General features: G+C 45.1%; 1 protein-coding gene across 1 annotated transcript in view; it reads right to left on the bottom strand.

Annotated features, from left to right (window-relative positions):
* The window catches only part of LOC132502425 (forkhead-associated domain-containing protein 1-like), a 94,201-nt gene that overhangs the window by 23,794 nt on the left and 54,849 nt on the right, over window positions 1–15,558 (bottom strand). Inside the window, exon 6 of the mRNA XM_060118336.1 lies at window positions 3,015–3,138. Coding sequence (XP_059974319.1) covers window positions 3,015–3,138 — 124 coding nt within the window. The remainder of the gene's footprint in view (window positions 1–3,014; window positions 3,139–15,558) is intronic.

The raw sequence follows: 15,558 nt of genomic DNA, 5'->3' as shown, positions 1-15,558 counted from the left end.
GACTAAGGCCTCCAGCCAATAGCCACATGAGCAGCCATTCTGAAGGGGGATCCTCCGGCGCCCCCCGAGGCTTTAGATGACATGACTTATGCCCCAGCCAACATCTTGACTGCAACTCATGAGAACTAAGTCACCCCCCTCACAAATTCCTGAACTACAGAAACTGGGGGAGATAATAAATATTGGTTGGGGTTTTATCCATTACATTTTGGGGTAACTTGTTATGCAGCAATAGATAACTACTCCATTACTGTAGTATCATTTTTTTAACATGTTTATTGGAGTATAATTGCTTTACAATGGTGTGTTAGTTTCTGCTTTATAACCAAGTGAATCAGTTATGCATATACATATCTCCCCATATCTCTTCCCTCTTGCATTGTAGTATCATTTTGAATAAAAGTGGGAAGAAGGGTGCATAAATGCAGTGGTATTGGGTTATCTCCTATGGTTCTTTTCTTGAAAGAACATCAGGCCCAGTTTTAGTGGTAGGTATCAATCAAGAATGTCTATGAAATAAAGCACAAAATGCTCCAGAATTTCAGTTTAAAAATGAGCTTTGCCTCCAGGACACAGTTCAGTTACTTGGAAATCCCTCTGGGGCTTGCCACACTTTGAGTGGGTCCAGCCCATCTCAAGCGTTATCCCAACCCAGGTCTGTCCGACTCCCTGATCGGAGAAGGTGGGATCTGAGACAGGCTTGATGCTTGGATGAGGTTTCACTGGCCGACATACGGGAGGAAGGTGAGGACCAGCGAGTTCATCCTTCCATTCCTAGTGCCCAGAACAGCACCTAGCCTGGGGGAGGTGCTCAAAAAATATCTGAGGACATCCCAAGTGAGGGAGGAGCATAAGCAGAGACCTGGGGGCAGCAGTGGGTGGGGCTGGATGTGATTAAGTTGCAGAGTGAGGCAGAAGGAAAGCACAGATTCATACAGAGATGGGGATTCACGTGTGACTCAATGCTATGTGTGGCTTCTACAGCTGTGGGCATGTTTCCTGCTATGCGCTGGCTGCTTTCAGAGTGATGTGCCCCTCCGAGGCTCACTGCCTCCTCCCTGTCACCTGCTTCTCTCCCTCCCCTCATCTGTGAGTGATCCCATCCTCTTCAGGTCTCTAGGCATGCCAGTTCCTGCTTGAAAACCTCCACTGGATTCCCAACACCCTTGGAATAAAAACCCAGACCCCCTGACACTGCCCAGCCCCACAATCCCCTGTTCACTCCATGCAGCCTCTCTTGCCCTTGGCTTGTCCTTGCCCACGTGAAACAGGTCCTCTCTAAAAGAAGGACATAGCCGTGGAGGATACAACATAAACTGGTTAGAATCAGCTAGGTCCAAGGGGGCGTAAGATTCGACTTCCAGGGGAACTGGAGCCTCATTACAGGCTCATTGTAATACATGAGCGAAATGACACACCCACCAGCACCAGGATGTTCCAAGGCTGACCATAAAGGTCAAAAAGTGGGTGGTGGGGCCTCCCTGGTGGCGCAAGTGGTTGAGAGTCCGCCTGCCGATGCAGGGGATACGGGTTCGTGCCCCGGTCTGGGAGGATCCCATATGTCGCGGAGCGGCTGGGCCCGTGAGCCATGGCCGCTGAGCCTGCGTGTCCGGAGCCTGCGCGTCCGGAGCCTGTGCTCCGCAACGGGGGAGGCCACAACAGTGAGAGGCCCGCATACCGCAAAAAAAAAAAAAAAAAAGTGGGTGGTGGGGCTTCCTTGGTGGCGCGGTGGTTGAGAGTCCGCCTGCCGATGCAGGGGACACGGGTTCGTGCCCCGGTCCGGGAAGATCCCACATGCCGTGGAGCGGATGGACCCGTGAGCCATGGTCACTGAGCCTGCGCGTCCGGAGCCTGTGCTCCGCAACGGGAGAGGCCACAACAGCGAGAGGCCCGTGTACAGGAAAAAAAAAAAAAGTGGCTGGTGGCCCAATTCCTGGAAATCCCCGCCCCTTCCCCAAAATATTAGAGTTGTCCCAATCCTCCCACTCATTAGCCTATAAAATTACCCTGCCCATAAAAACTAATCGCCCCATATTTGGGGGCCTCTAGCCTTCTGAATTGGCCCACACTCTGTCTGTGGAGTGTGTTTCTCTCTAAAGAAATTCACTTCTTACTTTGTCTCTCACTGAATTCTTTCTGCGATGAGACATAAAGAACCTGAGCTTTAGTAAGTCGCGAGACCAGATGCGTGATCTCGATTAAAAGATAGTGGGTTCTGACTGGGTTCGAGTCCCAGCCCACGGGTTCAAGTCCCACCTGAGTTCCATGGTTGCACACCCACTGAGCTGGTCCCCCTTGGCCTCCCCCCTTGAAGTGCTGGCCACCACCACACACAGTTTATTTTCTCCACAGCACCACTGCTCTCTGAAGTGGGCTTGTGTATTCATCCGTTTACTTTTATTGTCTGTCACCCCCTCCCGAATCTGTGAGTACAGGAATCTGACTGTCTTGCTTGGCTCTCCCTCCCCGGAGCCTGGAACGGGGCCTGACACCTAGTAGGAGCTCAAGAAACATGTGGAAGCAATGAAGGAATCCAGGGAATCAAAGCTCAGCCACAGCTGTGTGTTGGCTGCACCTCTCACAACCCAAGCCCTTTATCAGGGAACCCCCTCTGATCAAATTAGAAAATGGTTTCACTTGGGCCCAAGTGCACTCGGCTGAAATGGGTGAGACCATGTGTGCCTTAAAGGAGTGACCCCATTTTGTCCACGCTCTAGTTTGCACTCAGGCTGCTTTGTGGAACCACCCAAGCCACAAGGTGACCTGTGTTCTCCCTGGTGGGGCCAGTGCTCAGGAGACCTTGTAGCCAAGAGATACCATTCTCTCAAATATTTACCTGGCCCTGCCCTCAGAACTGAGTGGCAAGAAACCTCCACTGAGGGAGAACTCTAATGCACCGACACGGGTGATCCCTGAGGCTGCACCCAGGTCACGGGCACAGGTGTGCTGGTTGACTGGTGATGTCTGCAGGGGGAGGGCAGAAGCTCTGGGGCCTGAATGCAGAAGGGTCTCACCTGACGTGATGGCGGCCTCCCTCCTTAAGTTCTCGGCCTCGTGCTTCAGGGAGGTGATTTCTAAGATTCTCTCAGACAGTATCTGGCACAGCACCTGGTTGTAGACTTGCTGTAGGGAACTGATCTGTGGAAGGAGGCAACACACCGTCAGAGGGGGCCAGCCAGGCCTGCAGGACACGCCGGTACTTCTCCAACGTTGGGAAAAGAGTCGGGTTGATCTTGGATCGGGGTGTTGGGGAAACCAAGGTTTTCCGTTGTCACTAGTGGAAGGGGCAGGAGGGGGCCTGTTCCTTCAGTGACCACCATGTCATCGGTCCTCGAGACACGGACCTTATCTTTGTGGCCACCCAGGGGCTCTGGTGCTGCTGTCTTCCTATGACCTGTGGGTTTTTAGCCATAAATAGACCAGCTGTTGCTTCCAGATCATCCAGCACTGACTGGATGCACAGCAAAGTTCAAGAGCCGGGAGCAGGTTATGAAATGAATTCCCTCTAATGAGAATAGAGGGTAGTTTATACCTCACAGAACACTCCAGAGTTTACAAAGCCCATTCACACATGCTACACTGATACTCGTCACAGCGTTGCTGAAGGCTGACGTTCCCATTAATGTGCCCATTTTGCAAGGGAGCCAGGTTGAGACTCAGAGAGGCAGGCCCCCTGCTCGGGGTCACGCGGCTGGTCAGACGTGGAGTCTGATTCAAACCCAGTCTTTAGTTGCCTGGTTCCTCCTTCCCAGGTGGCTCTAGGAATGAGCGTGAGAAGTTGGAGACTGTAAAGCATGGCATGGACTCGGGAGCCGGACTGTGGCCTTCAAGTCCTGCCTCTGCCAGTTAACGGGCTTTGTGAACACAAGGAGGACACCGTATTCTGTTTCCTTTTGTTCAGTCTGTACGCGGGGTGATGGTAGTCCCAACCTGATAGGTTTGTGAGAAGTATTTTAATAAGTTAGCATGTGTACAAGTGCTCAGATCATGCCTGGCACATGGCACAGGGGGATGAGCTGTGACGATCCTCTCCTCTGACTACCCACGGGGTGTATTTTTTGTTTTGTTTTGGGTTTTTTTTTTTTGCGGTACGCCGGCCTCTCACTGTTGTGGCCTCTCCCATTGCGGAGCACAGGCTCCGGACGTGCAGGCTCAGTGGCCATGGCTCATGGGCCCAGCCGCTCCACGGCATGTGGGATCTTCCTGGACCGGGGCACAAACCCGTGTCCCCTGCATCGGCAGGCGGACTCTCAACCACTGCGCCACCAGGGAAGCCCTCACGGGGTGTTTTAGCTTCAGCTTCCCTCGTCCGTCTCTGGGGAAGGTAGTTGGTAATATTTATGTGTGCATTTGTAAGCCTTGCCAGGCTCACTTAAACGCCAGTGTGGTTGTTATTAAGAGGAAATACAGGGGCTTCCCTGGTGGCGCAGTGGTTGAGAGTCCGCCTGCCGATGCAGGGGACGCGGATTCCTGTCCCGGTCTGGGAAGATCCCACATGCCGCGGAGTGGCTGGGTCTGTGGGCCATGGCCACTGAGCCTGTGCGTCCGAAGCCTGTGCTCCGCACTGGGAGAGGCCACAACAGTGAGAGGCATGCGTACCACAAAAAAAAAAAAAAAAAAAGGAAATACAGGAATCGTGGGTGGGAGGACCACAGGTCGGCTCTATCTATGGCTGCTGTGAGCACCCTGTAAGTCCATGGCTCACAGCCCCTCAAGGGCGGGCCCCCCTCCAGGGGTCTAGGTCTACACGTGGGGTGCGGAAGGCTCTCCATCAAATGCAATGTTGATAAGGCCCCGAAAGTAGCTGCCAGGCCTCGGCCTCCACAGAGCAGGTACCCGAGAGGCCGGGAAAGAGAGCTGGGCCCGGAACTCCCTCCCTCTCGGTCTGATGTGGTCAGACTGCTTGTTCTGAGTGGCCAGGACTTTCCCACCTCAAGGTGCACTGTGGGCCTTTGCCCTGTGATTTTTCAGATGTCAGGCCTAAGTACTCCCACAGGGACACGTTTATTGGGGCATAAATGCCACACAATCTGTAGACAGGACAAGAGCTAGCTTGTTTTAGTTTTGGTTTTTTTTTTTTTTTTTTTTTTGCTGTACGCGGGCCTCTCACTGTGGTGGCCTCTCCCGTTGTGGAGCACAGGCTCCGGACGTGCAGGCTCAGTGGCCATGGCCCACAGGCCCAGCCGCTCCGTGGCATGTGGGATCTTCCTGGACTGGGGCACAAACCTGCGTCCCCTGCATTGGCAGGCGGACTCTCAACCACTGCGCCACAGGGAAGCTCCACTAGCTTGTTTTGATAGATCAAAATGGAAGTGACAAGGAGAAGGGTGCAATTTATTTTCTTTTTTAAAAAATAAATTTATTTATTTTATTTATTTATTTTTGGCTGCGTTGGGTCTTTGTTGCAGTGCACAGGCTTATTGCAGCGCCTTCTCTTGTTGCAGAGCATGGGCTCTAGGCGCACGGGCTTCAGTAGTTGTGGCATGAGGGCTCAGTAGTTGTGGCACACGGGCTTAGATGTTCCACGGCATGTGGGATCTTCCTGGACCACGGCTCGGGCCCGTGTCCCCTGCACTGGCAGGCGGATTCCTAACCACCGTGCCAGCAGGGAAGTTCTGGATGCAATTTCTTTGTTCTCCTAAGGTAAGGTTGCCAGATTTAGGAGAGGAAAAAAGGATGTTCACTTAAAATAGGATTTCAGATAATGAATAATATATTAGTGCAAGTGTGTCCCATGCAATATTTGGGAAACACACTAAAACGAAATTCTAAAATTCAAATTTAACTGGGTGTCCTTACTTTATCTGGCAACCCCACCCAAAGAGAGTTCCTAAACTTCAGTCATTCATATACCACTTTCACTATTTTTCCCATGTCTCTTGGCTAGCCCCACTATAATTTCTTAGCATTTTTCGTAGAAGCAGCTCCCTTTTTAAACTAAAAACGTGCATTAAATTAAAAATAACTGTTATAAGAGTAAATAGAGACTCAGTATCTTAAATAAAAATAATCCCTCCAAAAGAAGAAATACAGGAATTTCCCTGTTTACCATCAGACCAGGTTGCGGGCATCACGCTAAAAAAAAAAAAAAAAAAAAAAAAAAAAGATTGGTGGGAGGTGGTGGGCATGCCCAGGTAATGGAGTGCGGGTGTGCTGATATGGCCACCAGATGGCGCTCACAGCCTTTGGTCTTGGTTTGCGTCCTTGGAAATCTTGTCATTATTACTCTGGTAGAATTAACAGAAGCGTCGAGGTCTCACACGTTTTCTGACTCGTTTCATGCACCATCATGGTTCAGAGTCTAGGACATTTGGGGCAGTTACACTTACTTTTTCCCTGGGGCCCCTGAGACATTATTGGGGGGCGTCTATGCTAGAAGTTGCGGGGACACAGGCCACTCTGACCCCCACTCTCCCCAAGGCTATACTTTTGCATGTTTGTGCTTTGGAAACTTTGAGTAAAAAAATTCTTTCACATCTTACTTTTCTCTGTTGGGGGGAACTACAACTTTTCCATAAAAGGTCCTTGGAACACTGAAAGTGTTTGTAAGCTCTTCTCAGCTTAATGCTTTTATTTGCATGATACCAGAGATAGAACACACAGAGACAAACTTCCGGGAGGGAAATCATACGTTCCCCTCTAAGACTCCAGTGATTTTGACAGATTGAAAATATTTCAATCTGAGTGTCAGAGTTTTAGGATTTCGGATTGCTGGAAAACTCCAAAGAGTCTTCAAACCTCTTTGATACTTTTACTATCAAAATAAATATCCATATTGTTTGTAATGGCATAAATTCCAAGATGTTTAATGTCTGTTAAGCTGTGTAATAAAATGGACACTGAATCATAAGAAAGTTAAGAGTGCTAGGAGGAGTGATTGTTTCAGGATGATAATTTGGCTTCTAATTAGCACAGGCGTATAAGAGCACATGGAGGTAAGAATTTTCTAGTGATATTGTAGCGGATCGAAGATCTCTGAGAGCAAATCATTATGCACACACCTTCGGGGACCAGGGAAAACACATAAAGTAATCAGAACCATAAATCAACCTGCCATGTGGCTTATACTTCTGGTGGAATGCTCTGCAGGCAGTAGAATAGTTAAGAAACTAAAATGTCAGTGGATGAAACTCGATTTGAGTTCAAACGAATGGAGCCTCTGGTTCATATATGCCTTGCTATAAAATATTCTTCTTCAGTTATAAGTGAAGCTCCAGGGGTAGGGGAGGCAAGAGCATGATGCATCAGTGTAATTATTTCTAGATAATTTCTTTGTAAAAAAAACATTTTTCCCCCAGATATCGGCAGCCACTTTAAATAATACTCAAATTGGGACCTGCTGATATTCAAAGATATGTGGAAATTATATAATATTCTATGTCAAATATATTTCAATTATTTAAAAAAAGGTATGTGGGGAATTCCCTGGCAGTCCAGTGGTTAGGAATCCGTGCTTCCACTGCTGGAGGCCTGGGTATGATCCCTGGTCAGGGAACTAAGATCCTGCAAGCCGCGTGGTATGGCCAAAAAAAAAAAAAAGGTATGTGGGAATAATTCAGCCTCGTCCATGTACCTGAAAAAGACATGTCATTTTCTCAGGAAAGCTCTGAAATGGGAGAATAACTGAAAGGAATATTTCAGCAAAATTGGGTTCAGTTCAAGAAAAAGGTGCTCATTAATGTGTCAGCTACATGTCAAGGTAGCTGTTTGCATTAATAATCCATACAGGACCTGTTACTTTCATTGTTTTTTCAAAACCAGGTTTGAAGGAGAGTCATTAGTTCATTTAAATATTAGAGCATGTATTTGTTGACTTGTTTATTCTGTCTCCCTCACTAGAGCATAACAGGGGGAAGGATCATGTCTGTCTTGTTCTCTGCTGAATTCTCAGAGCCTGGAAGAGGGCATGACACAGGATAGGCCCCCCAAAATATTTATTTGGATTAATGGACGGATGGATGGATGGATGAATAAAGAACAAACTAACATACACAGTCCTAACAGAGTTCTAGAAGGTTACTGGGCCCAACCTTTGCCTTCATGGAGCTTACAGTTTCCTGCTAGAATCTCCTAGGTTCACCATACACAATCTGTGTCCTTTCTAGAGCACCATTTCTAGGACTGAAACTGTGTACCTAGAATCGGTTACAGAGGGAAAGACAGTAAACAGAGCACAAGAGAACAAAGGCCCCCAAGCACTGTCTACGGTTCTTTTTTTTTTTTTTCTATCTCTTTTTAAAAAATGCTTATTTATTTATTTATATTTTTCTTATTAGTCACCCATTTTATACACATCAGTGTATACATGTAAATCCCAATCTCTCAATTCATCATACCAGCACCCCCACCCCCTGCCGCTTTCCCCCCTTGGTGTCCATACGTTTGTTCTCTACACGTGTGTCTCCATTTCTGCTCTGCAAACTGGTTCATCTTTACCATTTTTCTAGGATCCACATATATGCGTTAATATAGGATATTTGTTCTTCTCTTTCTGACTTACTTCACTCTGTATGGCAGTCTCTAGATGCATCCACATCTCTACAAATGACCCAATTTTGTTCCTTTTCATGGCTGAGTAATATTCCATTGTATATATGTACCACTTCCTCTTTAACCATTCGTCCGTCGATGGGCATTCAGGTTGCTTCCATGATCTGGCTATTGTAAATAGTACTGCAATGAACATTGGGGTGCATGTGGCTTTTTGAATTATGGTTTTCTCTGGGTATATGCCCAGTAGTGGGATTGCTGGGTCCTATGGTAATTCTATTTTTAGTTTTTTAAGGAAACTCCATACTGTTCTCCATAGTGGCTGTATCAATTTACATTCCCACCAACAGTGCAAGAGGGTCCCCTTTTCTCCACACCTTCTCCAGCATTTGTTGTTTGTAGATTTTCTGATGATGCCCATTCTAACTGGTGTGAGCTGATACCTCATTGTAGTTTTGATTTGCATTTCTCTAATAATTAATGATGTTGAGCAGCTTTTCATGTGCTTCTTGGCCAGCGGTATATCTTCTTTGGAGAAATGTCTATTTAGGTTTTCTGCCCATTTTTGGATTGGGTTGTTTGTTTTTTAATATTGAGCTGCATGAGCTCTTTATATATTTTGGAAATTAATCATTTGTCAGTTGTTTCCTTTTTTTTTTTTTTTCTTTTTTTTTTTTTTTTATTTTACAAATTTAATCAGTTATACATATACATATGTTCCCATATCCCCTCCCTTTTGCGTCTCCCTCCCACCCTCCCTATCCCACCCCTCCAGGCGGTCACAAAGAACTGAGCTGATCTCCCTGTGCTATGCGGCTGCTTCCCACTAGCTATCTACCTTACGTTTGGTAGTGTATATATGTCCATGCCGCTCTTTCACTTTGTCACAGCTTACCCTTCCCCCTCCCCATATCCTCAAGTCCATGCTCTAGTAGGTCTGTGTCTTTATTCCTGTCTTACCCCTATGTTCTTGATGACATTTTTTTCTTAAATTCCATATATATGTGTCAGCATACAGTATTTGTCTTTCTCTTTCTGACTTACTTCACTCTGTATGACAGAATCTAGGTCCATCCACCTCATTACAAATAGCTCAATTTCATTTCTTTTTATGGCTGAGTAATATTCCATTGTATATATGTGCCACATCTTCTTTATCCATTCATCCGATGATGGACACTTAGGTTGTTTCCATCTCCGGGCTATTGTAAATAGGGCTGCTATGAACATTTTGGTACATGTCTCTTTTTGAATTATGATTTTCTCAGGGTATATGCCCAGTAGTGGGATTGCTGGGTCATATGGTAGTTCTATTTGTAGTTTTTTAAGGAACCTCCATACCGTTCTCCATAGTGGCTGTACCAATTCACATTCCCACCAGCAGTGCAAGAGTGTTCCCTTTTTTCCACACCCTCTCCAGCATTTGTTGTTTCTAGATTTTTTGATGATGGCCATTCTGACTGGTGTGAGATGATATCTCATTGTAGTTTTGATTTGCATTTCTCTAATGAGTAAAGATGTTGAGCATCCTTTCATGTGTTTGTTGGCAGTCTGTATATCTTCTGTGGAGAAATGTCTATTTAGGTCTTCTGCCCATTTTTGGATTGGGTTGTTTGTTTTTTTGCTATTGAGCTGCATGAGCTGCTTATAAATTTTGGAGATTAATCCTTTGTCAGTTGCTTCATTTGCAAATATTTTCTCCCATTCTGAGGGTTGTCTTTTCGTCTTGTTTATGGTTTCCTTTGCTGTGCAAAAGCTTTTAAGTTTCAGTAGGTCCCATGTGTTTATTTTTGTCTTTATTTCCATTTCTCTAGGAGGTGGGTCAAAAAGGATCTTGCTGTGATTTATGTCATAGAGTGTTCTGCCTATGTTTTCCTCTAGGAGTTTGATAGTGTCTGGCCTTACATTTAGGTCTTTAATCCATTTTGAGCTAATTTTTGTGTATGGTGTTAGGGAGTGATCTAATCTCATACTTTTACATGTCCCTGTCCAGTTTTCCCAGCACCACTTATTGAAGAGACTGTCCTTTCTCCACTGTACATTCCTGCCTCCTTTATCAAAGATAAGGTGACCATATGTCCGTGGGTTTATCTCTGGGCTTTCTATCCTGTTCCATTGATCTATCTTTCTGTTTTTGTGCCAGTACCATGCTGTCTTGATTACTGTAGCTTTGTAGTATAGTCTGAAGTCAGGGAGCCTGATTCCTCCAGCTCCGTTTTTCGTTCTCAAGATTGCTTTGGCTATTCGGGGTCTTTTGTGTTTCCATATAAATTGTGAAATTTTTTGTTCTAGTTCTGTGAAAAATGCCATTGGTAGTTTGATAGGTATTGCATTGAATCTGTAGATTGCTTTGGGTAGTAGAGTCATTTTCACAATGTTGATTCTTCCAATCCAAGAACATGGTACATCTCTCCATCTATTTGTATCATCTTTAATTTCTTTCATCAGTGTCTTATAATTTTCTGCATACAGGTCTTTTGTCTCCTTAGGTAGGTTTATTCCTAGATATTTTATTCTTTTTGTTGCAATGGTAAATGGGAGTGTTTCCTTGATTTCACTTTCAGATTTTTCATCATTAGTATATAGGAATGCCAGAGATTTCTGTGCATTAATTTTGTATCCTGCAACTTTACCAAATTCATTGATTAGCTCTAGTAGTTTTCTGGTAGCATCTTTAGGATTCTCTATGTATAGTATCATGTCATCTGCAAACAGTGACAGCTTTACTTCTTCTTTTCCCATTTGGATTCCTTTTATTTCCTTTTCTTCTCTGATTGCTGTGGCTAAAACTTCCAAAACTATGTTGAATAAGAGTGGTGAGAGTGGGCAACCTTGTCTTGTTCCTGATCTTAGTGGAAATGGTTTCAGTTTTTCACCATTGAGGACGATGCTGGCTGTGGGTTTGTCATATATGGCCTTTATTATGTTGAGGAAAGTTCCCTCTATGCCTACTTTCTGCAGGGTTTTTATCATAAATGGGTGTTGAATTTTGTCAAAAGCTTTCTCTGCATCTATTGAGATGATCATATGGTTTTTCTGCTTCAGTTTGTTGATATGGTGTATCACATTGATTGATTTGCGTATATTGAAGAATCCTTGCATTCCTGGAATAAACCCCACTTGATCATGGTGTATGATCCTTTTAATGTGCTGTTGGATTCTGTTTGCTAGTATTTTGTTGAGGATTTTTGCATCTATGTTCATCAGTGATATTGGCCTGTAGTTTTCTTTCTTTGTGACATCCTTGTCTGGTTTTGGTATCAAGGTGATGGTGGCCTCGTAGAATGAGTTTGGGAGTGTTCCTCCCTCTGCTATATTTTGGAAGAGTTTGAGAAGGATAGGTGTTAGCTCTTCTCTAAATGCTTGATAGAATTCGCCTGTGAAGCCATCTGGTCCTGGGCTTTTGTTTGTTGGAAGATTTTTGATCACAGTTTCAATTTCAGTGCTTGTGATTGGTCTATTCATATTTTCTATTTCTTCCTGATTCAGTCTTGGCAGGTTGTGCATTTCTAAGAATTTGTCCATTTCTTCCAGGTTGTCTATTTTATTGGCATAGAGTTGCTTATAGTAATCTCTCATGATCTTTTGTATTTCTGCAGTGTCAGTTGTTACTTCTCCTTTTTCATTTCTAATTCTATTGATTTGAGTCTTCTCCCTTTTTTTCTTGATGAGTCTGGCTAATGGTTTATCAATTTTGTTTATCTTCTCAAAGAACCAGCTTTTAGTTTTATTGATCTTTGCTATCGTTTCCTTCATTTCTTTTTCATTTATTTCTGATCTGATTTTTATGATTTCTTTCCTTCTGCTAACTTTGGGATGTTTTTGTTCTTCTTTCTCTAATTGCTTTAGGTGCAAGGTTAGGTTGTTTATTCGAGATATTTCCTGTTTCTTAAGGTGGGATTGTATTGCCATAAACTTCCCTCTTAGAACTGCTTTTGCTGCATCCCATAGGTTTTGGGTCGTCGTGTCTCCATTGTCATTTGTTTCTAGGTATTTTTTAATTTCCTCTTTGATTTCTTCAGTGATCACTTCGTTATTAAGTAGTGTATTGTTTAGCCTCCATGTGTTTGTATGTTTTACAGCTCTTTTCCTGTAATTGATATCTAGTCTCATAGCATTGTGGTCAGAAAAGATACTTGATACAATTTCAATTTTCTTAAATTTACCAAGGCTTGATTTGTGACCCAAGATATGATCTATCCTGGAGAATGTTCCATGAGCACTTGAGAAAAATGTGTATTCTGTTGTTTTTGGATGGAATGTCCTGTAAATATCAATTAAGTCCATCTTGTTTAATGTATCATTTAAAGCTTGTGTTTCCTTATTTATTTTCATTTTGGATGACCTGTCCATTGGTGAAAGTGGGGTGTTAAAGTCCCCTACTATGATTGTGTTACTGTCGATTTCTCCTTTTATGGCTGTTAATATTTCCCTTATGTATTGAGGTGCTCCTATGTTTGGTGCATAAATATTTACAATTGTTATATCTTCTTCTTGGATTGATCCCTTGATCATTATGTAGTGTCCTTCTTTGTCTCTTCTAGTAGTCTTTATTTTAAAGTCTATTTTGTCTGATATGAGAATTGCTACTCCAGCTTTCTTTTGGTTTCCATTTGCATGGAATATCTTTTTCCATCCCCTTACTTTCAGTCTGTATGTGTCTCTAGGTCTGAAGTGGGTCTCTTGTAGACAGCATATATATGGGTCTTGTTTTTGTATCCATTCAGCCAGTCTGTGTCTTTTGGTGGGAGCATTTAGTCCATTTACATTTAAGGTAATTATTGATATGTATGTTCCTATTCCCATTTTCTTAATTGTTTTGGGTTCGTTATTGTAGTTCTTTTCCTTCTGTTGTATTTCTTGCCTAGAGAAGTTCCTTTAGCATTTGTTGTAAAGCTGGTTTGGTGGTGCTGAACTCTCTCAGCTTTTGCTTGTCTGTAAAGGTTTTAATTTCTCCATCAGATCTGAATGAGATCCTTGCTGGGTAGAGTAATCTTGGTTGCAGGTTTTTCTCTTTCATCACTTTAAGTATGTCCTGCCACTCCCTTCTGGCTTGTAGAGTTTCTGCTGAGAGATCAGCTGTTATCCTGATGGGGATTCCCTTGTGTGTTATTTGTTGTTTTTGCCTTGCTGCTTTTAATATGATTTCTTTGTGTTTAATTTTTGACAGTTTGATTAATATGTGTCTTGGTGTATTTCTCCTTGGATTTATTCTGTATGGGACTCTCTGTGCCTCCTGGACTTGATTAACTATTTCCTTTCCCATATTAGGGAAGTTTTCAATTATAATCTCTTCAAATATTTTCTCAGTCCCTTTCTTTTTCTCTTCTTCTTCTGGAACCCCTATAATTCGAATGTTGGTGCGTTTAATGTTGTCCCAGAGGTCTCTGAGACTGTCCTCTGTTCTTTTCATTCTTTTTTCTTTATTTTGCTGTGCAGCAGTTATTTCCACTATTTTATCTTCCACCTCACTTATCCGTTCTTCTGCCTCAGTTATTCTGCTATTGATCCCATCTAGAGTATTTTTTATTTCATTTATTGTGTTTTTAATCGATGCTTGATTCATCTTTAGTTCTTCTAGGTCCTTGTTAACTGTTTCTTGCATTTTGTCTATTCTATTTCCAAGATTTTGGATCATCTTTACCATCATTATTCTGAATTCTTTTTCAGATAGACTGCCTATTACCTCTTCATTTGTTAGGTCTGGTGGGTTTTTATCTTGCTCCTTCTCCTGCTGTGTGTTTTTCTGTCTTCTCATTTTGCTTATGTTACTGTGTTTGGGGTCTCCTCTTTGCAGGCTGCAGGTTCGTAGTTCCCGTTGTTTTTGGTGTCTGTCCCCAGTGGCTAAGGTTGGTTTAGTGGGTTGTGTAGGCTTCTTGGTGGAGGGGACTACTGCCTGTGTTCTGGTGAATGAGGCTGGATCTTGTCTTTCTGGTGGGCAGGTCCACGTCTGGTGGTGTGTTTTGGGGTGTTTTCGGACTTTTTATGATTTGAGGCAGCCTCTCTGCTAATGGGTGGCGTTGTGTTCCTGTCTTGCTAGTTGTTTGGCATAGGGTGTCCAGCACTGTAGCTTGCTGGTCGTTGAGTGAAGCTGGGTGCTGGTGTTGAGATGGAGATCTCTGGAAGATTTTCGCCGTTTGATATTACGTGGAGCTGGGAGGTCTCTTGTGGACCAGTGTCCTGATGTTCGCTCTCCCACCTCAGAGGCACAGCACTGACTCCTGGCTCCTCAATTTGGGATGATTTGCTGTCTATTCATGTATTCCACAGATGCAGGGTACATGAAGTTGATTGTGGAGCTTTAATCCGCTGCTTCTGAGGCTGCTGGGAGAGGTTTCCCTTTCTCTTCTTTGTTCTCACAGCTCCTGGGTCTCAGCTTTGGATTTGGCCCCGCCTCTGCATGTAGGTCGCCAGAGGGCGTGTGTTCTTCGCTCAGACAGGACAGGGTTAAAGGAGCAGCCTCTTCGGGGACTCCGGCTCACTCAGGCCGGGCGGGAGGGAGGGGCACGGAGTGCGGGGCGAGCCTGCAGAGGCAGAGGTCGGCGTGACGTTGCACCAGCCCGAGGCGCGCCGTGCGTTCTCCCAGGGAAGCCGCCCCTGGATCCCGGGACCCCGGCAGTGGCAGGCTGCACAGGCTCCCGGAAGGGCGGTGTGGACAGTGACCTGCGCTCGCACACAGGCTTCTTGGCGGCGGCAGCAGCAGCCCCAGCGTCCCACGCCCGTCTCTGGGCTCCGCGCTTTCAGCCGCGACTCGCGCCCGTCTCTGGAGCTCCTTTACGCGGTGCTCTTAATCCCCTCTCCTCGCGCACCAGGAAACCAAGAGGGAAGAAAAAGTCTCCTGCCTCTTCGGCAGCTCCAGAGTTTTCCCGGACTCCCTCCCGGCTAGCTGTGGCACATTAGCCCCCTTCAGGCTGAGTTCTCGCCGCCAGCCCCAGTCCTCTCCCTGCGCTCTGACCGAAGCCCGAGCCTCAGCTCCAGCGCCGCCTGCCCCGGCGGGGGAGCAGACAAGCCTCTCGGGCTGGTGAGTGCCGCTCGGCACCGCTCCTCTGTGCGGGAATCTCTCTGCTT

The sequence above is a fragment of the Mesoplodon densirostris genome, chromosome 2 (genome assembly GCF_025265405.1).
Source record: "Mesoplodon densirostris isolate mMesDen1 chromosome 2, mMesDen1 primary haplotype, whole genome shotgun sequence".
NCBI lineage: Eukaryota > Metazoa > Chordata > Mammalia > Artiodactyla > Ziphiidae > Mesoplodon > Mesoplodon densirostris.
The sequence above is the reverse complement of the archived record's forward strand: the minus strand, read 5'-3'. Positions and strand labels throughout refer to the sequence as shown.